Here is a 27108-nt window from a genome sequence, read left to right as displayed (position 1 = left end):
TTCGATATGCTGATAAAGGGAGCCTTGTTTTCAGATTAGCCTTGTTAAAATCCCCAGCAACAATACATTCAGCCTCAGGATATGTAGTTTCCAGTTTACATAGAGTCGAATGAAGTTCTTTCAGGGCCGTTGATGTGTCTGCTTGGGGGGGGGGGGGGGGTATACACGACTGTGATTATGATCAAAGAGAATTCTCTTGGTAGATAATGCGGTCGGCATTTGATTCTAAGGAATTCTAGGTCAGGTGAACAAAAGGACTTGAGTTCCTGTATGCTGTTCTGATCACAATACGTCTCGTTAATCATAAGGCATACACCCCCACCCTTCTTCTTACCAGAAAGATGTTTCTGTCTGCGCGATGCGTGAAGAAGCCAGGTGGCTGTACCGAGTCTGATGACGTATCCCAAGTGAGTCATGTTTCCGTGAAACAAAGAACGTTACAATCTCTGATGTCTCTCTGGAAGGCAACTCATGCTCGGATTTTGTCTACCTTGTTGTCAAGAGACTGGACATTGGCGAGCAGTATGCCCGTGAGCAGTGCACGATGTGCCCGTTTACGGAGCCTGAGCAGAAGGCCGCTCCGTCTCGACCCCTCCTGCAGCCGTTGTTTTGGGTCACCGGCTGGGTGGTGGACCAAACAGGGGATCCGCTTCGGGAAAGTCGTATTCCTGGTCGTAATGTTGGTGAGTTGACGTTGCTCCTATGTCCAATAGTTCCTCCCGACCTAATATTTCCTGGGGTAACAACGTAAGAAATAACACATAAAAAAACAAAATGCTGCATAGTTTCCTATGAACTTGAAGCGAGGCGGCCATCTCTGTCGGTGCCGGAAGTGTAAATGTAATAAGCCAGGGAGATACTGTATACTTTAGCTAAGAAAGTAATACTAAGTGTATGTTGTGCAGTAAGCTGTTAGTAGCCCATGTGTCTCACCCTAAGAATTTGATCCCTCTCCCCCTCAGAACTTAGCCTACTGTTCTGACTTAGAGGTGCACATGTAGCCTATTTTAGAGAAATGTCATCATTGAATATTGTAAGAGACTTCATTATATGCCCCCGTTATTTATCCTACGGTTCTGACTTGGTGTACAGGGAGAATGCTGTAAGTCTGTCGCTGTACATTTCAAATGTAGCTTAATGTCTTAATCGAAATGATGGCTTGCCTCCTATCCACATCGATACCTTATGCCATAGTTTGTAAATCTCAATTGTTACAATATATCGCTTATATAGGTCTATCTCATTAGTATCTTATTCACCATCTTAGGCAAAGTTGGAATTCTGCATTTCTTTGTTTTGCTTACTTTGTGTATTATAATTAGCTCATGTGCTTTTCTCCACGAGGAGGAACTACTATATAATGTTGTTGAGTCTGTAACCATGTTTGCCGGTGACAGTCTATTTTCTATATTTTATAAATTGCAGTAGGGTAATAGACCCATGTAATTCCACTTGATATTGCGAGAGTTGTTTTGTTTGTGCAATGCGCTGTCTGTGCATCGGTATATTGTCTATAAAAGTGGATCCTCGTGATTTAATTTTCCTTCCTTTTTAGACCACATTGGCCTAGTAAATACTTCACATGGTAGGCTAACTCTCTCTCTCTCTCTGTCTGTCTCTCTGTCTGTCTGTCTGTCTGTCTCTCTCTCTCCTCAAAGAATAGTAAAGTTATGGCCTCAACATCTTGCTGAATTGATCTGAACTAACATCTATCTGAATTGATGTCAGTGTCCATTTTGAAAGTGCTGAACAAATAGTCCCACCTCATCACAGCTTGTTTGCTTGCACTTGCTAATACTTACAGCTAAGTGTTGATGATATAAGAACAAACATTATGAATTTACTGAACATAAATGTAATGATGTTTGTGTATGGTTCAAAAGTCAAAATTCATGTCGGCATTCCTTACTAATGAAGAAGAATGTGGTTCTTATCAAGGTACGCAAATCGACAGAGTCAGTAGAACCACATTTACTTAAGCAAGTCAGCAATATAAGCTATGGTTTTTAAAAAGGCAGTTTAGTGTTATGTTTTGTTGCTGGCATGCATCTAAAACAAATTGGTTGAGTTGCCGCACCAAGATTTACATGCTAAAATCGCCATTATGCAGAGGAAAAGTAAATGTGGAATTTTCTAGGAGCTTCAAAGTGCACCTCAGCAGAAATATTTTTGAATCTTGCTTATTTTTTTCACTGGTGGCAATGATTTTGCCTTGGCTCAGCTCCACAGCAAAATGAGTGTGGCGGAAACACTGGTCCTGTGGGTCCCAGCTGAGGTCAGGGCTTCATAGCATTTGATTAGAATCCAATTCCTGCAGGGTCCATTTCTCATCCTTTACATATGACTGTGATTAAAAATGGTATAGATAACCCCCCCCACACCTAAAAACAGACAGAGAACCCCCCCCCCCACACACACACACACACACACACACACACCTTAGTGCTGACGAGAGAGTAGGTGAAGGCTACATGAAGAGAAAAGGATCCCTCTTTCTCTCTCCGTCCTCTCGTATATTCTCATCCTCCTATTCAGAAGAGACCCCTCAAGGTAACCTCATTGCCTCTCTTTCCACTTCGTCTCTCATTCCCTTTCCCTCTCTGAGACTAGTGCATTACCACACACAGCAGGGAGCTATGACCGTCACCTGAGGCCGTCTGCTGTCTCACTCTTCTATCTGCCTGGCTGTTTGAATTGTTGCCACGGGGAGAGATGGGAGTCTGGTGGGAACAGAGACAGCACTGTTCTTCAAGGATTCCTGTAGTCGTCTGACCTTGGACACATGGGAACGAGGGTGTGTGATGATGAGTTGTTTAAAGGGGAGGAAAAGGGGACTTGACAAGTGCACAAATAAGGGATGAGTCCACAAGCGGACTAGAGGATAGGGGTATGGATGACCATGGCTATGATGTAAGAGGACTAGAGGATAGGGGTATGGATGACCATGGCTATGATGTAAGAGGACTAGACGACAGGGGGATGGATGACCATGGCTATGATCTAAGAGGACTAGAGGACAGGGGGATGGATAACCATGGCTATGTTGTAAGAGGACTAGACGACAAGGGGATGGATGACCATAGCTATGATCTAAGAGGACTAGAGGACAGGGGGATGGATGACCATGGCTATGTTGTAAGAGGACTAGAGGACAGGGGGATGGATGACCATGGCTATGATCTAAGAGGACTAGAGGACAGGGGGATGGATGACCATGGCTATGATCTAAGAGGACTAGAGGACAGGGGGATGGATGACCATGGCTATGTTGTAAGAGGACTAGAGGACAGGGGGATGGATGACCATGGCTATGATCTAAGAGGACTAGAGGACAGGGGGATGGATGACCATGGCTATGATCTAAGAGGACTAGAGGACAGGGGGATGGATGACTATGGCTATGATTTAAGAGGACTAGAGGACAGGGGAATGGATGACCATGGCTATGATCTAAGAGGACTAGAAGACAGGGGAATGGATGACCATGGCTATGATCTAAGAGGACTAGAGGACAGGGGGATGGATGACCATGGCTATGATCTAAGAGGACTAGAGGACAGGGGGATGGATGACTATGGCTATGATTTAAGAGGACTAGAGGACAGGGGCATGGATGACCATGGCTATGATCTAAGAGGACTAGAAGACAGGGGGATGGATGACTATGGCTAGATGATCTATCGGCTATTCCTGTGTATGGTTATACAGGGATCTCTCTAATCTTAAAGGGACAATCTGCAACATGTACCTATTCGTAGGCTGGCTAGTTGGTTTCGTAACATAATGTTGAAAAGAATAATCCATACTTTATCACTGAGAAAGTCCAAAGACCGAGGACAAGAGGAAGAAGGGAAGGACAATGGCTGAGATGGGAGGATACCGTTGGTTTTGAAGGAAGCTGCTCAGGCATATCTCCAGCTGCTTCCGGACCGTGCCAGGAGGAGACAGGAATGTATCCAACCTGGCGTGTGACTGTGTTGGCCACAGCCACCATAAACAGCACTTCACCCAAAGCCCTGTCTTTATCCATTTATTCTGTTACCCTCAGCTGGAGCCGAGCTGTCACCTCGATCCTCAGTCACAATAGCACACGAGGCAACACAGCCGCATGTAATATGGAGTGGGAGGGTGTACTCACTGAAAAATTACTTTTTTAGTTTTAGCTATAGGAGAAATGTTAGGAGAATATTTTATTCATTAGATCTGTCCTAACATAGATTCGTGTTTGTGTCCGCAAAACACAATGTAAAAAATGACTAATTTCCAGGACAATATATATTGATTGTACTAGTCTTGAAGTAATGTTCCTGACAGGTATTGTGTAACCAACCACAGGTTTGCACATGCAGTACAATGGGACCTTGGGGGCAGATTTTTCTAAGTATCACTTTCATTCCAATATGTGGCCATTCAAACTAAATGATTTTTCCTCTTATTTCATTATCCTCTTTTTTTGTGAGAAACCTCAGGGCATGACGCATCCCAGAGGACCCTACTGAGAGGGACATTTATACTGAACAAAAATATAAACCCAACATGGAACAATTTCAACGATTTTACTGAGTTTCAGTGCATATAAGGAAATCAGTCAATTGAAATACATTAAATAGGCCCTAATCTTTGGATTTCACATGACTGGGCAGGAGCGCAACCATTGGTGGGCCTGGGAGGGCATCGGCCTACCCACTGGGGAGCCAGGCCCAGTCAATCAGAATTAGTTTCCCCCCACAAAGGGGCTTTATTAGAGATGGAAATACTCTTCAGTTTCATCAGTTGTCCGGGTGGCTGGTTTCAGACGATCCCGCAGGTGAAGAAGCTAGATGTGGAGGTCCTGGGCTGGCGTGATTACCGGTGGTCTGCGGTTATGAGGCCAGTTGGAGGTACTGCCAAATTCTCTAAAACAACGTTGGAGGCGACTTATGGTAGAGAAATTAACATTAAATTCTCTGGTAACAGCTCTGGTGGACATTCCTGCAGTCAGCATGCCAATTGCATGCTCCATGAAAACTTGAGACATCTGTGGCATTGTGTTGTGCGACAAAACTGCACATTTTAGAGTGGCCTTTAATTGTCCCCAGCACAAGGTGCACCTCGTAATGATAATGTTGTTTAATCAGCTTCTTGACATGCCCCACGTGTCAGGTGGAAGGACTATCTTGGCAAAGGAGAAATGCTGAATAAAAGGGATGTAAACTAATTTGTGCAGAACATTTTAGAGAAATAAGCTTTTTGTGAGTATGGAAAAGTTCTGGGATTTTTCTGGGACCAACCCATGTTTTGAATCATGGGACCATGTTGCTTTTTTTTTCAGTGATATGTGCATCTTTATTGACTGTGGACAGATAATCAAATAAAGAAATGGTCAATTTCTAGAACCCTGGGTGGTATTCATTAGGCACAAAATGGAAGCAAACTGTCTGAAACGTGGAGGTACCATTGGAGCTTGTCCCATAAAGGCTCATTTTTGTTTTCTGTCGCAATATGTTATGCTACGTTGTGAGCTAATAAATATGACCCTGATATAGTGATGCGCAGGTTGATTCATAGCAGGCAGGTTTAGGGTCATTAAATATTGTGTGGCTGAAAGGCGGGTGGATGGCGGGCGGGTTGAATAAAGAAAAATAATACCTTAAAAAACATAAATGTATAATTATTGTGCAATTTCTGTAGGTTACATTGAGGTTTTTTGTTCATTATTTTGGGCTGATATAACTCCATAAGCCTAAACTTTACAGCTTAAAGGTATGCACACCAAATAGCATACACAACTAATCATGCTTTTGGGAATGGCAGAAAAAAGGCTAAAAGGACATTGTGGAAGTTTATTCAAAAAGACAAAAGATGCCAAAAGAAGAGTTGAAAATAAAGAGAAAGGAGGGCCATAAAAGTGGTGGTAAAAGAGGATGATAGCAGTGTGTGTTATGTTATGTGTGATGATTGTGAGGCGCTATACAAATTTGACAGTCACAAGAAGGGACTTCAAATAGGCCTATGGCATGTCAAGGGAACTGAAGCCACCGGTTTAGATGAATTAAATGGAAACTGAAATCTGGACATTGACTAACCAAAATAAATCCTCTGATAACCCTAGTCCCGTACGAATCGACATCCTTGTGTTTTGAGAGAAACGTCTGAGTTTGACAGGTGTTGCTCGCGGTTTGAGCAAGAAAACAATAACTGATTCAATAAATTGAATGAAGTGCTGCGCATACCCTATACAGTTTATGAAGGGACTACATGTATCAACTTCCACAGTGAATCCTTTCGTTTATACGTTTTTTGCAGTGGCATAAAGTACTTAAGTAAAAATACTTTAAAGTACTACTTAAGTAGTTTTTTGGGGTATTTGTACTTTACTTTACTATTTATATTTTTGACAACTATTACTTTTACTTCACTACATTCCTAAACAAAACAATGTACTTTTTACTCCTTACATTTTCTCTGGCACACAAAAGTACTTGTGGAAAATGGTCCAATTCACACACATTAAGAGAACATCCCCGGTCATTCCTACTGCCTCGTATCTGGCAGACTCACTAAACACAAATGCTTCATTTGTAAATGATGTCTGAGTGTTGGACTGTGCCCCTGGCTATCAGTATATTAAAATAACAAGGAAATCGTTCCGTCCGGTTTGCTTAAAAACTTCTTAAGGATCCGCCCCTTTTTTTCAATTTTCGCCTAAAATGACATACCAAAATCTAACTGCCTGTAGCTCAGGCATTGAAGCAAGGATATGCATATTCTTGATACCATTTGAAAGGAGACACTTTGACGTTTGTGGAAATATGAAATGAATGCAGAAGAATATAACACATTAGATCTGGTAAAAGAAAATACAAAGAAAAAACCAACCGTTTTGTTGTTTTGTTGTACCATCATCTTTGAAATGCAAGCGAAAGGCCATAATGTATTATTCCAGCCCAGGCGTAATTTAGATTTTGGCCACTAGATGGCAGCAGTGTATGTGCAACGTTTTAGACTGATCCAATGAACCATTGCATTTCTGTTAGGACGTCTTCTACTGAGATCGCAATGATCATGATTACAGTTTCTCAGATTACAGATGACAGTTTCTCAGTTTACAAACTTGGGAACCAAGCTGGAGTTATCAATGTTGCCTATTATCGCCTGGACTTCTTGAAATATCTTCACGCCTTGTAAGAAGTTAAGGCCATAACCTTAATAATAATTCCTGTACAATGAAGCATTTATTGCAGTAAAATTATACGCCAAAAATAGCCTACCAAAATGTTGGAAATTATAAGCAGAAACATATCTAAAATCAGGCAACAAAAAAATTCTGTACAACCTATCAAAATGTTTGTTCTGCAGTCTGACTGTAGCCTAAAGAGCATGTTCTATATTTGCAGGTTAGGGTTGTGTGCAGGCCTCAGATATTCACTTTATCACATACAGTCGGGTGGTTGCGGATGGGTTATTAGCAATTGCGGGTGGGTGCGGGTGAACAAACAGCTGACCCGCGCACCACTACCCTGTTGGTTAGCCTCGTTATTGTTATTATTTTTTTAAACTTTAGTTTATTTAGTAAATATTTTGTTAACTCTATTTTCTTAAAATTGCATTGTTGGTTAAGGCCATGTAAGTAAGCATTTCACGGTAAGGTCTCCGGCGCATTTGACAAATATAAGTTGATTAGATTTGAGCACTACAATATCAGTGTCACAACACACCAGCAGTAAGCTTTTCTAACAACTGAATTAATTAAATGCATCCAGGCTTTAAATGAGGATGAAGAAGATGCTGTTAATGTAGTGATGGTTACTGTTCTGGTTTGGAATGGTTTGTGGACTGCTTGATTTGGGGATGGTGAGTTAGTTGAGGATGTTGTTAATTACGCTATATATGGTCGGTTGGGATGCTGTTATGACGACTGGGCGTCCCTTTGCCTCCCCAGCCCCCTTTATATGAGCCCAGGCATAGGATGACAAAGGGAAGCCCATAGGTCACATGACAGGATGGACAAAGAAGGCACATCTCTTCCTGCTTCCTGTTGACTTCACAGTTGCCATTTGTGAGTGTAATCTCAGCCTGTGGGCTAGGGTTACGGCTTTGTCTGTTTGACTGGATGGTAAAAACAGGGGCTATATAAACTCTACAGTATCTAATGGATATTTAAAAAGTACAACACTGATGCAGTCAAAAGGTCAGGGTTGAATGCTCACAACATTTTAAATTTTTTTTATATACATATGAAACATTTGGACATTTATGTGTATACCAATAATACAGTATCACATTGCATAAGTGTTTGTAGTGTAACAGGACATGGTATGTGAAATTATACATAGGGGAATGTATGGAGTCATTAGGCAAGGTGAGGGCACGAAGGAGTTTGGATGACTGACAGTACAAACAGACAGGGCCGGTTTCCAAAAAACGTTACATCCATGATGAACTTAGCCTTCAGAAACTTTCGGGAAACAGGCCCTGAGCGTTAGTGCAACATTATTAGAAAAGGCAGCCATTGTATCAGTTTACTCAAACAGGATAGGCCTACTGGGCACCAATTCCCTGTTATGGACAGAAATTACATGAAAAAAGGGGATGATGCAGTCATAAAATGTGATATAGCAGTCCTATTTCCATAAGGTATACTGTGCAAAATGGGAAATATTGCCTATAAATTCTTGCTGCAGTTTATTCATAAGCATAGAATACTTTTAGGCCGTCATTGTAAATAAGAATTTGTTCTTAATTGCCTAGTTAAAAAAAGGTTAAAAACTTGAATAGGGCCTCCCATGTGGCGCAGTGGTCAAAGGCACTGCATCGCAGTACTAGCTGTGCCACTAGAGATTCTGGTTTCGAGTCCAGGCTCTGTCGCAGCCGGCCGCGACCGGGAGATCCATGGGGCGGTGCACAATTGCCCCAGCATTGTCCGGGATAGGGGAGGGTTTGGCCGTCAGGGATGTTCTTGTCCCATCGCGCACTAGCGACTCCTGTGGCAGGCTGGGCGCAGTGCATGCTGACACGGTCGCCAGGTGTACTGTGTTTCCTCTGACACATTGGTGCAGCTGGCTTCTGGGTTAAGTGGGCATTGTGTCATGATGCAATGCGGCTTGGTTGGATTGTGTTTCGGAGGACGCACGGCTCTCGACCTTCGCCTCTCCAGAGTCCGTAAGGGAGTTGCAGCGATGAGACAAGACTGTAACTACCAATTGTATACCACGAAAAAGGGGGTAAAAAAAACCAAATAAATAATTAATAAGGCAATTTGTTGATAAAACTAGCAGACAGATATAATCAATTATAGCTGTAAGAAACAGTTTTCAGATGCAGGTTCATTCCTGGCTTTGCTCCATTTGAAATCATACAATTGAGAAGTCTATGTCAAGAGTGGAGGCAACGAGATGTGCACATAATTTATTTTATGTTTATGCAAATTAATTTGGCTATCAGGCTCGATGATACAGTGGAAATTGAAGTAGGATAAATGTGATGTGACAAGGTCCTCACACAGAGGGGCACACAATCCTTCTTCAAGAATAATACCGTTGTGCAATATATAACTAACACACAGATATATTCTGAGCATCTGAAATCATTCATTGTGCTCTCATCACCAGCAGTGGCTGTGGCTGTGTTGATTACATGCACAAACTCTGCATCAGTGAAAAACCTTTCAGACCTATTTCTCTCTTAACACACAAACACACACACACACACACACACACACACACACACGCACACACATACACGCACACACACACGCGCACACATACACACACACACACGAGGGAGTGGAAGGGGAGGATTACTGGCTTCAGTTGAGGCGATGATGAGGTTGAGGGAAAAACCTCAGTGAGAGAGGGACAGTTTCAAAGCCTTTTGAGGAAAATCACCTTGGGCTAAATCTGACAGCCTACCTACCATGAACATGGAATATTGGCCAGGTTGTCTCTGTTAAAACAGAAATGTGAACTCAATTAACCTACCTGATAAAATGGTAGTACTTCGGGGGCCCAATTCAATCAGTTGGAGATAAAGGCACTATTGGTTCACTCAGCATGTTTACAGGGGTGGTTTTGTGTCGATACACAATGACAACGAGGAACAGCTTGCTCACTGGACACCTCAGATAAAGTGTAAATATTCAGAGTAAACCCGCAGTATGTTTTGACTTCATTTGCAATCTAGCTGTTACATTGGGCCATTAAATAATGTTATGTTCATCATGATGCCATGATGTCACTGGAGATCTATGACCAAATTTCACTGTAAGAGCAATGGAGGTCTAGGATTGGACAGTCATTGGTTCTTAGCAGTGACCAACATCCAACCGGTATATGACTTAAGGGATGTGAAGGGAAATACCTGCACAATATTTAATTAGCCACTCTCCCAGAAGTAAATACAGCAATGTTGGGAGGTTGTCATTTGAACAGTGTGCACTGTGCAGGTATTTCCCTTTCTTTTCACAGCCAGTCATTGGCTTTTGGTGTGATTGACAGTGGCGAGCTCCACTTACGTGTGTTGATCTTCTGCAGGGAGATGTGTTTCTCCAGCTGTCTGCGGAGTTTGACCTCAGCACCGTACTTCCCTGTGGTCCCATTATCGGCCAGGATGAAGTGGGAGTGCAGGCTGTTGAGCACGGTCAGCTTGCTCAGTGGGTTGGACATGGTCTGGTATGGTCGGACCACCTGTTGGACCACAACAAAGTTTTCATCAACATATTTTGTTTACTCAGCAGTTGAATATAATAAACTAGTGTTGGAGTCGTGGCCGCGCACGACTCCAACACCATCATTAAGTTTGCTGACGACACAACAGTGTCTGGCCTGATCACTGACAGCGATGAGGCAGCCCAAGAGGCTGAAAAGATTTGGCATGTGCCCTCAGATCCTCAAAAATCTGCATCACCGCTAGGTATGGCAACTGATTTGGCATCCAACCACAAGGCGCGACAGAGGGTAGTGCTTACAGCCTAGTACATCACTGGGGCCGAGCTCCCTGCCATCCAGGACCTCTATATCGGGCAGTGTCAGAGGAAGGCCCTAAAGATTGTCAAAGACTCCAGCCACCAAAGTCCTGGACTGTTCTCTCTGCTACCGAACGGCAAGCAGTACTGATGCACCAAGTCTGCTGCTAGTATTTACTATCTATCCTGTTGCCTAGTCACTTTACCCCTACCTTCAGTATATGTACATATCAACCTCAATTACCTCGTACTCCTGCACATCGACTCAGTACTGGTACCCTGTTGTCACATTCGCTGGAATAAATATCGGACCAAGGCGCAGCGAATGTTGAGTTCCACATATTTTATTAGAAAGTGAAACTAAGACGAAAACAAATAAACAATAAACTAACAACGAACCGTGACTACAGAGTTGCTACATGCACTAACTCAAAACAATATCCCATAAACACAGGTGAGAAAAACAGCTCCTTAAATATGATCCCCAATTAGAGACAACGATCACCAGCTGCCTCTAATTGGGAATCATAAAGGGTTCTCCTATGGGGACAGCCGAAGAACCCTTTTGGAACCCTTTGTTCTAAAAGTGTATATAGCCAAGTTATTGTTACTCATTGTATATTTATTCCTCGTGTTAAATATTTCTCTCTGCATTGTTGGGAAGGGCCCGTAAGTAAGCATGTCACTGTTGTTTACGAAGCATGTGACAAATACATTTGATTTGACTCACAAACACACACGCGCGCCCACACACACACTGTAACTTACGTCTTTTCCCACCAGGTCCTCCTGGTTCTCCACGATGCCCCAGGGGGCGATGCCAATAGTGCAGATCTTCCCCCGAGATTTAGAGGCATGGTCCTTTAGCGCATCACCCACATGCCGGATCACCCCTGAGTGTATGTTTGTGATGTGATGTGTATGTGTGTGTGTGTGTGTGTGTGTGTGTGTGTGTGTGTGTGTGTGTGTGTGTGAGAGAGAGAGAGACAGAGAAAGAGAGAGAGAGAGAGAGAGAGAGAGAGAGAGAGAAAGTGTGTGAGGGAAAGTGTGTATTGTGTATGGGTGTGAGACGAGAGAGAATAGATTATGCAATTATGCATGTGAGTGAGAGTTGTACGTGTGTTTGAAAGAGAGATGAAGAAAGAGGGCCATTCTGTCAGGATTGATACATAGAGTAATCTTAGATAAATAATACACAGACTACGAAAACATAAAAACATTTACACCACACCCAGAGACAGAGCGACAGAAAGGCATATCTCAGCCCCACCACCCTCTCTCAATCTCTCTCCCTCTCCCCCCAGTCACACCTGAGGGGAATCTCATTTCATCCCTCTACCTGACACTCACTGTCCACTTCCTTTTGTCCCCAAAATCCTCCTCTCCGTCAATTATTCATTAATCATTCATCTCCCCACCTCTTTTTCTGTCCTCTGCCCCTCTGATTTTTCACACCCACAACACAACACAAGAGCAGTGATGAACAGAAGCGCAGGGTTAATGGGTAACAACGTCACAGCACGTGGTTGTTATTAGCCCACTAAGTGGGCCTTTTTCATGCCTCCACCCACCCAGCCCACCTGTGTTGACCCCGCCGGTGAAAATCCAGGCTCCGGTTGTCATTGCAGCCTTGATGAGGCCCTTGCCAAAGACCTGTTTGAGTTTGGGCTGCAACTCAAAGTTCTGCAGGCCCCCATGCACCGAGATGAGCAGCTTGGGAAGGTCCAGCTGCCACTCCTTGGTCATCAGGTGCAGCAGGAGGTCTGGCTTGGTGTCGTAGGACACACGCACATACTGCAAATGATCATACAAATAACCAATAGCTGTCATTTGTTTGGTATAACATCAACGTGTAATATAGATTACAATGAGAGATATTTTGTTATCTGTCTATCCACCCTTTATGTGTTGTATCATTCAACCCTAGGTATAAAGTGGTCACCATGGCTTTGTTGGAGTGGCCCCCTCCCTGGAACTCAATGGTTCCGAAGGCGTCGGTGGGGCTGAGCTGGGTGTGTTTGCTGATTGACCATTTCTCTGATAGGCTGTCATTCTTAGCCAGACGCTCCGTCTTGTCATTCTGACTGGAAGAGATGCCGGGGGGCAGGCCAACGTGCTGACCAATCAGACGGCCACAGCAGCACCTGGGGAGGCGCAAGAGAGGGGACAGGTAGTCAGAGGTGAGGTTTCATTCTGAACGTTGCATCCTTCTCATCAGACACCAGATGTGCACTAGAGCTGGGAAGGAGGAGGTGACATGTCGGGCAGGTTCCCGTTCATCTACTGTGAGAGAATGGAGTTCAAAGGCCGTTCACACAAACCCCATGCAGCCCACTCTCTCTGCTTTGTACAAATCTCTGATAAAGCCTCTGTAAATGTGCTAGAATTACGCTCATAATATCATAGCCATTAGACATACTAGTAGTCAATAGTCACATACATTGGACATAATGGAGTTGAAATGTGACAGGTCCAGACAGGAGTCCCTGAGGGCAGACAACTGGAATCTTTATTCTGAGATGATGTAAACACCGGCCTAAGATCAAAGAAAAAACACATTTCTCTTCACTTGCATGTTGTCGACCCAGTTTTTCCAGATGAGTAACTATTTGATCCTGGAGCCCCCTCATTTTCCCTCCAGAGCTTTACTTATTCTGTGTTCACTGCTTCATTACATGTCATTTTTGAAAGCATCATTCTTGGTTTCTTTAATGCAGAAATATGTCTGTGACAGGTGTTACGTTCTGCCAATAGCATGCTTTATGTCAGTGTGATGTAGCTCCCTAGAAATGGAGTGATTTTGGTAATTCACAGCATTTTATTGTGTGTCTGTTATGCTTGCTCTGAATGTCCACTTATGCAGAACATATGGCAGATTCATTAAATATTCATATATTTAATAAGGTCCTTTAGAGATACCTCCTTTTTTTAGAGAATGAAACATCTGCAGGGCTCCCTTGCTAAAATAAATGTAAAATAACATGTGAATGAGACTGTGTGTGTGGTGAAGTTTAGAATTTTGGGTGTTTTAGACATTACAGTTATATGGTTCCTTACCCTGGCAGTATTATATAGGCCAGGAGAGACTGTAATCCACAGTTCTGATGTCTTTAAACAGCTAACTTTAGCCACCTCTAGCTACAAATCAATTGGGGAGCTGGGGGCAACCATGTAATGTACATTGTTTGGGGGGTAATCACCTTTATGTTACTTCAAACAAAGTCTTTGAGTTGATTTGGCTAAGAAATATTTAACATTGCTGCTAATTTTGAACACAGCTGCTTTGGATGCTGCTTCCACTATGCCTTGTGTGGTGTCCGAGAGATTGGGACTAACATACAATACATGACCAAGAGTATGTGGACACCTGCTCGTTGAGCATCTCATTCCAAAGTCATGAGCATTAATATGGAGTTGGTCCCTCCTTTGCTGCTATAACAGCCTCCACTCTTCTGGGAATGCTTTCCACTGGATGTTGGAACATTTCTGTAGGGACTTGATTCCATTCAGCCACAAGAGCATTAGTGTGGTCGGGCATGGATGTTTGCCATATGGCCTGGCTCGCAGTCGGCTTTCCAATTCATCCCAAAGGGTTGAGGTCAGGGCTCTGTGCAGGCCAGTCAAGTTTTTCCACACCGATCTCGACAAACCATTCCTGTATGGACCTTGCTTTGTGCAAGGGAGCATTGCCATGCCAAACTGTTGCCACGAAGTTGGAAGCACAGAATTGTCTAGAATGTTGATGTATGCTGTAGCATTATTATTTCCATTCACTGGAACTAGGGGGCCTATCCCGAACCATGAAAAACTGCCTCAGACCATTATTACTACACCACCAAACTTTACAGTTGGCACTATGCATAGGGGCAGGTAGCGTTCTCCTGGCATACGCCAAACCCAGATTTGTCCATCGGACTGCCAGATGGTGAAGCGTGATTCATCACTCCAGAAAACGGATTTCCACTGATCCAGAGTCCAATGGGGATGAGCTTTACACCACTCCAGCCAACGCTTGGCATTGTGCATGGTTATCTTAGGTTTGTGTGCGGCTGCTCGGCAATGGAAACCAATTTCATGATGCCCCCGACGAACAGTTCTTGTGCTGACATTGCTTCCAGGGGCAGTTTGGACCTCGGTAGTGAGTGTTGCAACAAAGGACAGATGATTTTTAAGCACTATGCGCTTCATCACTCGGCGGTCCCGTTCTGTGAGCTTGTGTGGCCTACTACTTCTGGCTGAGCCATTGTTGCTCCTAGACGCTTACAGTTTGACGACAATTTGAGGAACTGACTTGTTGGAAAGTGGCGTCCTATGACGGTGCCACGTTGAATGTCACTGAGCTCTTCAGTAAGGCCACTCTATTGCCAATCTTTGTCTGGCTGTGTGCTCAATGTTAAACACATCAGCAACGTGGCTGAAATAGCCGTATACACTAATTTGAAGGGGTTACCACATACTTTTGTATATATAGTGTAAGACAGCAAAAATATTAATTTCCCATTCACATTGAACAACAAAAAAGTTGTCTTTTAGTACTTTTCACATACCTATGGGGGTCTTTGGCACTCACTATGATATGAACACATTCTCTCTTGTTGAAGGCTCTCTCAATCCACGATTTCTGTGCCTGCGGAGAGAAGAGAAGATGCTCAGTCAGCTAGTTACTCAAACTCAGACCACAGGACTCTTAACTTAAGAGAGGTAGACGAGAGAATCACAGGTGGCACATCAGGAGGCATGCAGGCAGCTAGTATCCAGCTAAGCCCCAGTCTGGAGTCAGAGCCCAGTCGGCCCTGGGAAGATTTGAGGCCTTTCTCTACCAAACAACAACAACTATTCATTAGAATGGGAAGAAGGATTTTGTTTTTCTTACAGAGACCAATTCTCTTCAAAAACCAGGTAGTTAGCTCTTGCAGAATTTGAAGTGCCTAGATAGAAGCCACAGATTTCCTATCTGATATCGACTAGGCCTATTTAAGATGCATAATTTGAGGTCTTGAAAATGTTTAATTTTACTTTTATTTAACCAGGCAAGTCAGTTAAGAGCAAATTATAATTTTCAATGACGGCCTAGGAACAGCGGGTTAATTGCCTTGTTCAGGGGCAGAACGACAGATTTTTACCTTGTCAGCTCGGTAACCAAAGGTTGCTGCTGGATCAAATCCCCGAGCTGACAAGGTAGAAATCTGTTGTTCTGAACAAGGCAGTTAACCCACTTTTTCCCAGTAGGCCGTCATTGTAAGTAAGAATTTGTTCTTAACTGACTTGCCTAGTTAAATAAATAAAAATAAAATAATTGTGTTGGAAATGACTATCAAAGATGTGCATGCAATCTCAACCATGCAAACTAACACACACTCAAATGCAAATATTTAATATACATTGAACAAAAATATAAACATAAACGCAATGTAAAGTGTTGGTCCCATGTTTAATAAGCTGAAATAAAAGATCCCAGAATGTTCCATAAGAACAAAAAGCGCATTTCTCTCAAATGTTGTGCACACATTTGTTTACATCCCTGTTAATGAGTATTTCTCTTTTGCCAAGATAATTCATCCACCTGACAGGTGCGGCATATCAAGAAGCTGATTAAACTGCATGCTCATTACACAGGAGCACCTTGTGCTGGGGCAATACAAGGCCACTCTTAAATGTACAGTTTTGTCACAAAACACAATGCCACAGATGTCTCAAGTTTTGAGGGAGCATACAATTGGCATGCTGACTGCACGAATGTCCATCAGCGCTGTTGCCAGATAATTGAATGTTCATTAATCTACTATAAGCCGCCTCCAACGTCATTTTGGAGATTTTGGCAGTACGTCCAATTGGCCTCACAACCACAGACCACGTGTAACTACACCAGCCCACCTCCACATCCTGCTTATTCACCTGCAGGATCGTCAGAGACCAGCTACCCGGACAGCTGATGAAACTGTGGGTTTGATTAACCAAATAATTTCTGCAAAAACTGTCAGAAACTGTCTCAGGAAAGCTCATCTGTGTGCTCGTCATCCTCACCAGGGTCTTGATCTGTTTTCACTCACCTTTGGTGGCCACTGGCATGCTGGAGAAGTGTGCTCTTCACAGATGAATAGCGGTTTCAACTGTACCAGGCAGATGGCAGACATGTGGCGTCGTGTGGGCGAGTGGTTTGCTTATGTCAACATTGTGAATTGAGTGCCCCATGGTGGCGGTGAGGTTATGGTACGAGCAAGCATAAGCTACGGCCAACGAACATAATTGCATTTTATCGATGGCAATTTGAATGCACGGAGACACTGTAATGAGATCCTGAAGCCCATTGTCATGCATTCATCCACCGACATCCCCTCATGTTTCAGCATGATAATGCACGGCCACATGACGCAAGGTTCTGTACACAATTCCTAGAAGCTGAAAATGTCCCAGTTCTTCCATGGCCTGCATACTCATCAGACATACCACCCATTGAAAATGGTTGTAATTCTCTGGATCGACCTGTACGACAGCGTTTTCCAGTTCCCGCCAATATCCAGCAACTTTGTATAGCCATTAAAGAGGAGAGGGACAACATTCTACAGTCCACAATCAACAGCCTGATCAACTATACTTAGGAGATGTGTTTCACTGCATGAGGCAAATGGTGGTAACACCAGATACTGACTGGTTTTCTGTTCCACACCCCTACCTTTTTTTAAGGTATCTGTGACCAACAGATGCATATCTGTATTCCCAGTCATGTGAAATGATAGATTAGGGTGTAATAAATGTATTTCAATTGACTGATTTCCTTATACGTACTGTAACTGAGTAAAACCATTGAAATTGTTGCATGTTGCGTTTATATTTTTATTCAGTATAGTTTACTTCCCCATTGAGATAAAGTGCAGAGAGTAAGCGGATGGTCTGTGCACCCAGGCAGTAAATTCTGTTTGAGTTTCTCAGAAATGTGAAGTTCTTCATCCTGCTCCTGCGGAGTCCATGAATATGAAATATTTCCTCATTTCCATGGGATTACAGCACAACTGACAGCCAATGGAAACAAGTGTGTGTGTCGGGGCATGCGGCTGTCATGTCTACTGCAGGGTCTGAAGGAGAGAGTCAATTATACCCTGCTAGAGCCTGGTGAACAGAGCCTGGTGAACAGAGCCTGGTGAACAGAGCCTGGTGAACAGAGCCTGGTGAACAGAGCCAGGTGAACAGAGCCTTGTGAACAGAGCCTGGTGAACAGAGCCAGGTGAACAGAGCCTGGTGAACAGAGCCAGGTGAACAGAGCCTGGTGAACAGAGCCTGGTGAACAGAGCCTGGTGAGCAGAGCCTGGTGAACAGAGCCAGGTGAACAGAGCCAGGTGAACAGAGCCAGGTGAACAGAGCCTGGTGAACAGAGCCAGGTGAACAGAGCCTGGTGAACAGAGCCTGGTGAACAGAGCCAGGTGAACAGAGCCTGGTGAACAGAGCCTGGTGAACAGAGCCTGGTGAGCAGAGCCTGGTGAACAGAGCCTGGTGAACAGAGCCTGGTGAACAGAGCCTGGTGAACAGAGCCAGGTGAACAGAGCCAGGTGAACAGAGCCTGGTGAGCAGAGCCTGGTGAACAGAGCCTGGTGAACAGAGCCTGGTGAACAGAGCCTGGTGAGCAGAGCCTGGTGAACAGAGCCTGGTGAACAGAGCCTGGTGAACAGAGCCTGGTGAACAGAGCCTGGTGAACAGAGCCAGGTGAACAGAGCCAGGTGAACAGAGCCTGGTGAACAGAGCCTGGTGAACAGAGCCTGGTGAACAGAGCCTGGACTCCAACAACACCGCTGGGGGGATATAATGTGAAAGCATTTTCTGTACAAAGATGCACATTGACCCCATCCACACAGGAAGTGTTAGTGGACATGAGGTGTTGTGGAGATGAGTATGATGGTAGGAGTGTCCGGAACACTCTGTCGCCTCCCGACAGCAGGACGGGACAGCTAAAAGACACTGGAGGAGGGGAACCGAGCCTCCCAAAACCCACAGCAGCTGTGGCAGGAACACCACAAGGCAAAACAAAAGGAGGACTTTTCTCTGCTTTATTCCGGGAGAATTTGCGTCCCCTGTTCCCAGCCTGCTCTGCTTGTACAGGGCTTTTCCCCTCCGTCAGAAAAAGAACAACACACTGTCTCTCTGCCTGACTGGCCCTGTCCCCCCACGGCACGCCAAAACCCCCTCAGGCACCGACCTCCAACCCCCAGACAGGCCTCCCTCCACACAGGCACACTTACCCTAACACCAGACTTCCCACGATTAACCATTACTCTGAACAAGTCAAGCCACGGGAAGGGGAGGGGTAGGGGGGCCACTTTACACAGGTCAATCTGACCGCGATGACTCAGCAAGCAGCCCCCCTCCCCTCCCCCGACAGGCTGCGACCAATGTATTCATACGCCGCTGCGCACAAGCACAAAGTAGATCTCTCCCTCCCGTTTTTTACTAAATTAGGCGTGACAGTGCTGGCATGAGCCTACTGGCGCTGCTCTCGTGTTCTCAGTAAAAAGAAGATAAGACCAGAAAACCACACAACACGGAAAACACAACACAACCTGTGCCAAAACTTCAAAAAACAGAAAACCACCCCTGGGGTAGAAAAGGAGACCCTCCACAATCGTCTTTGTGGTTCTCTCTCTGTGGCTCTCTCTATGTATCTATCTCTCTCTCTCTTTGTGTCTCTCTCTCTCTATGTCTCTCTCTCTCTCTCTCTCTGTGTGTGTCTCTCTCTCTCTCTCTCTCTCTCTCTCGCTCTCTGTGTGTGTCTCTCTCTCTATGTATCTCTCTCTCTAGTATATTGAACATTCTGTCTCTCCCTGCTTTCTCTCTCTGTCTCCATCTCACTGTTGTTTATGAGTTTTGACATGGTATGATGGGGTGGCCCAAACCCCATTGTGTAATTAAGATTTGTCTCTGGGTTGCATACCTGACATCTGCCAACTAGTGCCAAGGCATGGGAAAGACGGTGTGTGTGTGTGTGTGTGTGTGTGTGTGTGTGTGTGTGTGTGTGTGTGTGTGTGTGTGTGTGTGTGGTGTGTAGTGTGTGTAGTGTGTGTGTGTGTGTGTTTGTTTGTGTGTGTCAGGCTGGCTGGTAGTGTCTTGGTTGTCTTGGTTGTGAGTAAGGGAAATCAGACAACCTGTCATGGGTCAAGACAACATTACAGACTCTATCTCTCTCTCCACCCCCTCTCCCCCTCTCTCTCTCCCTCTCCTTGTTTCTCCCTCTCTTTTTCATTACTAAAACTAGCGGGGAGTCTGTTCAAACACCACATCAAATGAACAGCCAACTGTCTAACTGATCTGTTCCAAAATAAACAAACATTAACACATTGAGCAGGTATGCAACATGTTTTTCTTCTTTGGTTGACATAGAATGCTATTTGTACTTGACTTCATGAAAATGAAAATAATAATAATAATAAAAAGAGAATTACGTCTGAACTCTGGAGAAATCTCACTGAAATTATGGATTTCTCTTCATCTGTTTTCTTACTGTGCAAAAATATTCTCTATAACTGAATTGCTGTCAAACTAATTGAGCGTTGGCGGAAGCACTGAGCCATAGGATTAGATTCTTAGCTACTTGTCTCAATTGCACTTCACACTTTTTAATTACCATGTATATCAAATAAAGTATCTTTAAACTTTTTTTTGTCTTTTCCATGACTTTTCCTTTATCTTAGAACAAATGCAAACAGTGGAAGATTCCAATTAACGTCAAACCACAATTTCCATTGTGCTTCTTTCGTGATATCCATACTAAAATACACACTGCTTGCTTGGGTGAGCATCTTCTTTTAATTGACTATCCCAGTTAGGTGACTCATGACTGAAGAAGATACATGCGAAAACATGTATGTGTCTTGAAAAGCATTGGGGAAAAAATTATGAAATAATTAACTTCAACCTTAATAGATGTGTGTTGAGCTTTTTATATTTTACACCATCACTGCTATGTCCTCATCAGAACCATTTACCACACACATTTACCCTTTAGCTTAGCATACAGGGAAACACATAAACATGTGGGCTCCAAGTGGCACAGTGGTCTAAGGCACTGAATCTCAGTGCAAGAGGGGTCATATAAGTCCCTGGTTTGAATCCAGGCTGTATCACATCCAGCCGTGATTGGGAGTCCCACAGGGCGACGCACGATTGGCCCAGTGTCGCTGGAGTAGGCCGTCATTGTAAATAAGAATTTGTTTTTAACTGACTTGCCTAGTTAAATAAAGGGTCAAATTAAAAAAGATGTTCTGTGAAAATATTTGTTTCTAAATGATTTAACATTGAGTTATAGTCAGAACAGTATGTTTTTCATTTGAGAGGACTACACTTTAAATCACAATAATATTCATTCATGCACTCTCCTGTGTCCACAACAGTCTTTAAAACGAAATTCTGTCCATAGAAAGGTATATCAATTATTCAAAGGAAGGCAACTAGCAAACATCTCTTGAAAAAAATTAAAAATAATTTCCCAATGAATACAAATTGCAGCAATTGAACTGAATGTAGAAACATTTCCGGGATACAGAGCAAAGACAATGGATCAAAGACAAATAGAACCTTCTATTTAAATCATTTTCAGTTTCTTGCGGTAGTTAAGTCTAGGCTACATCAAAATAACATTCAATAAAAATCAGCACCACAGTGAGAATTCACAACAGTTTCTCCTCTCATGTCTCTGCGCAGAGAATGTGTTATTTCTGTGCTGTTCTCTATGAGACTACATCAGTGGTGAGAGATAAGCCTATTCAGACCCTCTTCGAAGAACATTTTAATTCAATAAAAATCATTTCTTTGTTATTAGAATACGGTAAGTTTTGTCATCAGAACCTTCACTAGGGACTCTGTCGGACTAGAATAAAGTACTTCAAAAACAGTACACCTGAGCCAGACACTTACCTGAGTGTGTTGCTGTGCTGCATTGATGGGAGCGTCCTGTGAAAAGCAGGGCAAGTGCTGAGGGCATCTCTATATCTCTAAACCTCACACCCACACTGGATCCTGTCACCAGGCCTGTCCAGTCCACCCCGCAGCCTAAGGACATTAGGGCTAAACCAGAGCCACTGTGGCCCTATGAGCCCACTGGAATGTGTGTGTGTGTGTGTGTGTGTGTGTGTGTGTGTGTGTGTGTGTGTGTGTGTGTGTGTGTGTGTGTGTGTGTGTCTGTCTGTCTGGTGTTGTAGGGGGATTAGACTGATCAGAAAGACCCCCGTATGTCCAATCACAAGCCCTCACTACGGTATCAGAGAAGGAACTCTGTTCATTTCAATCATGCATGCACACACACACACATAGATACAGTCGCATACAAACATGCACAATTGGTACATGTAGAACAACAATACAACTGCTGACGTTTCTCTACTGTAAAACCACTACAAGTCTCCCCTCCACTATGGATGCTTGAATGTCTTTTTTCTAGTTATGCCTGTAATGGCGTTGGGCATCTTTCCCTCAAGGAGATGGCCCACCAGGGAGAGTGGCCATTTAAGCCCGACTACCATGTCACTCAGATATGCACTGCAGTGTGTCCTCTCTATCAGTGCACACCACACATGTCTGTCTCCGGCCTCCACAGCTACTGTGCAGCTCCTAGTGTGTGTGAGCAGCACATAACAGCTCTTGACACCACAAAGCACTTCTGAGTAATGGGGACATTCTTCTTGGGTTTAGCCAGATGATTATAACATTATACCACAGCATTGTTGAAATCTAATTTCTGATTGTCTGGAAGGGCATTCTAGAATGGACATTAAAACCAGATAATGGGACAGTTGAAAAATAATTTGGGACACCTTGCAATCATGAGCCAATAATATGCGCCTACAAACGCAGACCGTACTTGTTACAAAGTTACAGAAAGCTAAACCAACAACCACACAAAATGAAATTGGATACATTGTAAACGCAGTGAGTGATAAACCTCTCCTGTCCCCTCTGCCACTAAAGCTGTCAAATCCTCCTACGTTTTTCTAGTTCGACCAGCTGTTTTCAGCAACTGATATTTTTGAATTCGGTTTTCACATTGGCAGATTTGCAAGACAACAAACTATTTAACTAGCTTCTTTGACAAGGTACACATCTGTTGTTCTGCCACTGAACAAGGCAGTTAACACACTGTTCCTGGGCTGTCATTGAAAATAAGAATTTGTTCTTAACTGACTTGCCTAGGTAAAAAAAAATCGAACAAAAGGTGTATTTCCCTCAATTCCCTGTGTACGTGTGTTTGTTTGAGTAGGATTTAAATTAGTGCAGATTAGAGCATTATTTTCCTGGTCTCCCCACTGTTCAGATTATTAAAACTTGCCCAGATTACTTTAAATCTGTATAATCCCTGGATTAGGAGACCAAGAACAGACAGGTTCTAAACCAGCACTACAAAAGAGCAGTGTTACAGCTTGACCTCAGCATCTACCCCCAACTGACCTGCCCTCTGAGAAACGTTCCATTCAAAGAAATGCCTGGGAGGGAAAAAAGTATATTTGGCAACGTATCATGAGCTAGCCATAGACATCGAATGTGTATTATACTTCTAGCATTCTACTAGTGAATTGGGCAAAGTAATGATGGCATCTTGAACCCGTCAAGTTAAACAACATGAAAAAGATTATTGAGTCGAGCAGTGTGGCCAGGTAATGAAATCCAGTTGAGATTTTCTCAGTTTTGAGGATTCAATGTGTTCAATTTATCTAGAGTCTCAGATTTCGAGAGAACTCAAAGTTCTAAAATCAGAACACAACTGATCAAATCTGAACCAGTCCAGTTGAGACAAGAGTGTAGATGTTCTCTGTGTGATGGTCTGTGTTAACTCAGATTTAGATTATATACAACTTCTACTGGGAATATTATACAGATTTTGTGACAGGCCCTGTTAGAATCCACAGTCAGAATGTGACAGGTCTCTTGGGAGGTCAGGAAGGCTGAGTCTGTGAGCAGTGACTTTCAAAGAGCCAATTAGAGTTGAGGAAACCTGCAGACACACTAGCCTAATGGTCCTATAGAATGAGATCAGTTCCTCAGTCTCATTCATAAGGTGGCCAGCATCACCAGCTTCCATGTCAATACTGGGATTGGGAGTGGAGAGAGCAGCTAATGATATGACACAAAGTCAAAGCCCTTTACAAGGACATTATAGAAACTCTCAGACAAAGCCTTTCCTATTCTTGAAACTCCCATGTTCAATATGCCACAAAATGGATGCCAACATCAAAACAAAAGCCAGACAGTACTCTATTCCTCTGAACAAGAGTGTTTGTGATATTATAAACAGGACACACAAACAGATTAAGAATTCCGTTGATTTTCTCCTAATGACCTTGTAATGGATTAAGTGTTGTGAGGATGTGTTTGTCGTGTTGAAATTCCATTCCTAATGCATCTAATGTGCCTCACCAGAGGAGAATTCAAGGCCCTTTTACCCCAAACAAAACCCCAAATGGTTGTCTTCCTTCCCGTTGATTTTGCTGTGACCTGAATGCTTTTACACAGAGTGGGGACAGGTGGAAAAGTGGACAATAATGTGTGAAAACACCTGGAAGCTGTTGTAATGCTTTAATGGGGAAGATTTCAGGAGATGATCTGAAATACACCATGATGGTTCAAGTGTACACACACTCATTAGAACATAGACACCATTGTTAGCATAGCCTGACATAAACTCCATGCACTGTCTCTGATTCATTACGCACACACGTGCACGCATACACACACACATGTGCACGCATACACACACACACACACACACACACACACACACACACACACAGAGATATGCACATAAACACACGCAAACACACACACATATTCTCACACTATCGCTCCTTCATAGGCCCACTCTGGTCAAGGTCATTGCATTGGAAGAATGCAAGCTGGTTACTCTGCAAGGCAATAAAATAGAGGGGTGGGTTGCAAACATCTCTCCCAATGAAAGTTCTAGACCCGTGCCTCCAGGTGCCTGTCATCAACATCTCATGAGCTGAGTTATGTGTATGTATTTCACCTAAACCTGCCCTCAACCCTGGGCCTAGAGAGGACGTGGCCACTTCAGAGGAGGGCCCTCTAGCCTATTCAATCTGTACGATGGTGCCATACAGTGTGGCTGCTGTCTCGCGAGCTCCGACCCAACTTTGCTATTCTGTGATTCTTTTGACGTTTATCTTATTTTTTTTTTGCTCAAAATGTATCCGCTATTATTTCTTATGATCAACAACTTTTGAACATCAAATCGTCAGTTACTAACCTCAATTCCAGCATCAACTTCAAATTCGACTCATCTGCTGTGGGCTTTGTATAATTCTGCCCCAATTTTTGGGCTGCCCACGAGGAAACGCCGGCAAAAAAAGAGGCCGGAGAGGCGTAGTCCTGGCGAGATAATGGCAAAGGAAAATCCTTCCATTATATTGGCAAATATAATTGATAATAAGATGGTTGACCTCCGATCGCAGATTTGCTATCAACGGGACTATCGTAACTGCAATATTTTCTGCTTTTCTGAAACATGGGTTTTGGACAAGATACACCCCATGGCTATCCAACTCGATGTATTGTCCATTCACCGAGCAGAGAGGACAATGTATTCAGGAAAATCAATAGGGGGGTATGCCTATTCATCAACAGCAAATAGTGTGGTGACTCTAGCGTAGTGGAAGTCTCGACCCATTGTTCACCCATCTTGGAATACCTAATGGTCAAATGCCTACTATTCTACCTCCTAAGAGTTTTCATCTATTATCATGACTGCTGTATACATTCCACCTCAGGACAAGAAAAACATCAAGCTGGCACTTTTATGCACCCAGATCCTGCTTTTCTTGTTGCCGGTGATTTTAATTCCACGTCATTAAGATACATCCCCAACTTCCATCAGCATGTTTCCTTCTCCACTAGGGGTGATAAAGTCCTAGACCACTGTTACTCTACCCACAAGCAAGCATACAAGGCCCTCCCTTATCCCCTGTTCGGCAAATCAGATTATGGTACTCTATAGTCCTGATTCCTGTCTACAAGCAGAAGCTCAAAACAGGAAGAACCCCGAGGCTTCGTAGAGAAATCATCATCCGAATTGGAAGCTATGCTGCAGGACTGCTTTGCTAGCATGGACTGGAATATGTTCCGGGACTCGGGCGATAGCTTCGGTGAGCTATCCACCTTAGTCAACGGCATCATTAGGAAATGCATCCCCGACGTTGTCCCCACAGTGAAGGTTCACTGCTTCCTCAATCCAAAACCCTGGATTAACACAGAGAACAGCACTATCGCAGCAAACGTTGAAGCTACGGTTGAGTACAAGAACAAGTACAAGAAGTCCTGCTACGATCTCCGTTGAGCCATCAAATGAGAAAAATATCATTATACAGTTGAAGTCGGAAGTGTACATACACCTTAGCCAAATACATTTAAACTCAGTTTTTCACAATTCCTGACATTTAATCCGAGTAAAAATTCCCTGTCTTAGGTCAGTTAGGATCACCACTTTATTTTAAGAATGTGAAATGTCAGAATAATAATAGAGAGAATTATTTATTTCAGCTTTAATTTCTTTCATCACATTCCCAGTGGGTCAGAAGTTTACATACACTCAATTAGTATTTGGTAGCATTGCCTTTAAATGGTTTAACTTGGGTCAAATGTTTCGGGTAGCATTCCACGAGCTTCCCACAATAAGTTGGGTGAATTTTGACCCATTCCTCCTGACAGAGCTGGTGTAACTGAGTCAGGTTTGTGGGCCTCCTTGCTCGCACATTCTGTTCCATTTCTGCCCACAACTTTTCTATAGGTTTGAGGTCAGGGCTTTGTGATGGCCACTAAAATACCTTGACTTTGTTGTCCTAAAGCTATTTTGCCACAACTTTGGAAGTATGCTTGGGGTCATTGTCCACTTGGAAGACCCATTTGCAACCAAGCTTTAACTTCCTGACTGATGTCTTGAGATGTTGCTTCAATATATCCACATAATTTTCCTACCCCATGATGCCATCTATTTTGTGAAGCGCACCAGTCCCTCCTGCAGTAAGCATTTCACGGCTACACCTGTTGTATTCAGGGCGTGTGACAATTACAATTTGATTAGATTTTTGTCTTTACACTCATCATATGCTGCTGCTACTCTGTTCTTTATTTCACTCTTATTATTATCTATCGTCATACCTAGTCACTTTACCTGCTTT

The 27108-nt window shown here is 43.5% G+C and overlaps 1 protein-coding gene across 6 annotated transcripts in view; it reads right to left on the bottom strand.

Annotated features, from left to right (window-relative positions):
• Positions 1 to 27108, bottom strand: part of LOC110525413 (transient receptor potential cation channel subfamily M member 3) — a 156362-nt gene that overhangs the window by 74533 nt on the left and 54721 nt on the right. For 5 of the 6 annotated variants that reach the window (XM_036979558.1, XM_036979553.1, XM_036979555.1 and 2 more), the window contains exons 2-6: positions 15490 to 15569; positions 12885 to 13086; positions 12523 to 12736; positions 11711 to 11835; positions 10493 to 10664 (exon numbers count right to left, since the gene is read on the bottom strand). In XM_036979558.1, the coding sequence (XP_036835453.1) occupies positions 10493 to 10664; positions 11711 to 11835; positions 12523 to 12736; positions 12885 to 13086; positions 15490 to 15569 (793 nt within the window). Of the gene's footprint in view, positions 1 to 10492; positions 10665 to 11710; positions 11836 to 12522; positions 12737 to 12884; positions 13087 to 15489; positions 15570 to 21841; positions 21895 to 27108 lie in introns of those variants that run through there. The other variant, XM_036979557.1, reaches the window with a different exon arrangement.

Source organism: Oncorhynchus mykiss, chromosome 6 (genome assembly GCF_013265735.2).
Source record: "Oncorhynchus mykiss isolate Arlee chromosome 6, USDA_OmykA_1.1, whole genome shotgun sequence".
Taxonomy (NCBI): domain Eukaryota; kingdom Metazoa; phylum Chordata; class Actinopteri; order Salmoniformes; family Salmonidae; genus Oncorhynchus; species Oncorhynchus mykiss.
This window is presented reverse-complemented; position numbering and strand designations above follow the sequence as displayed.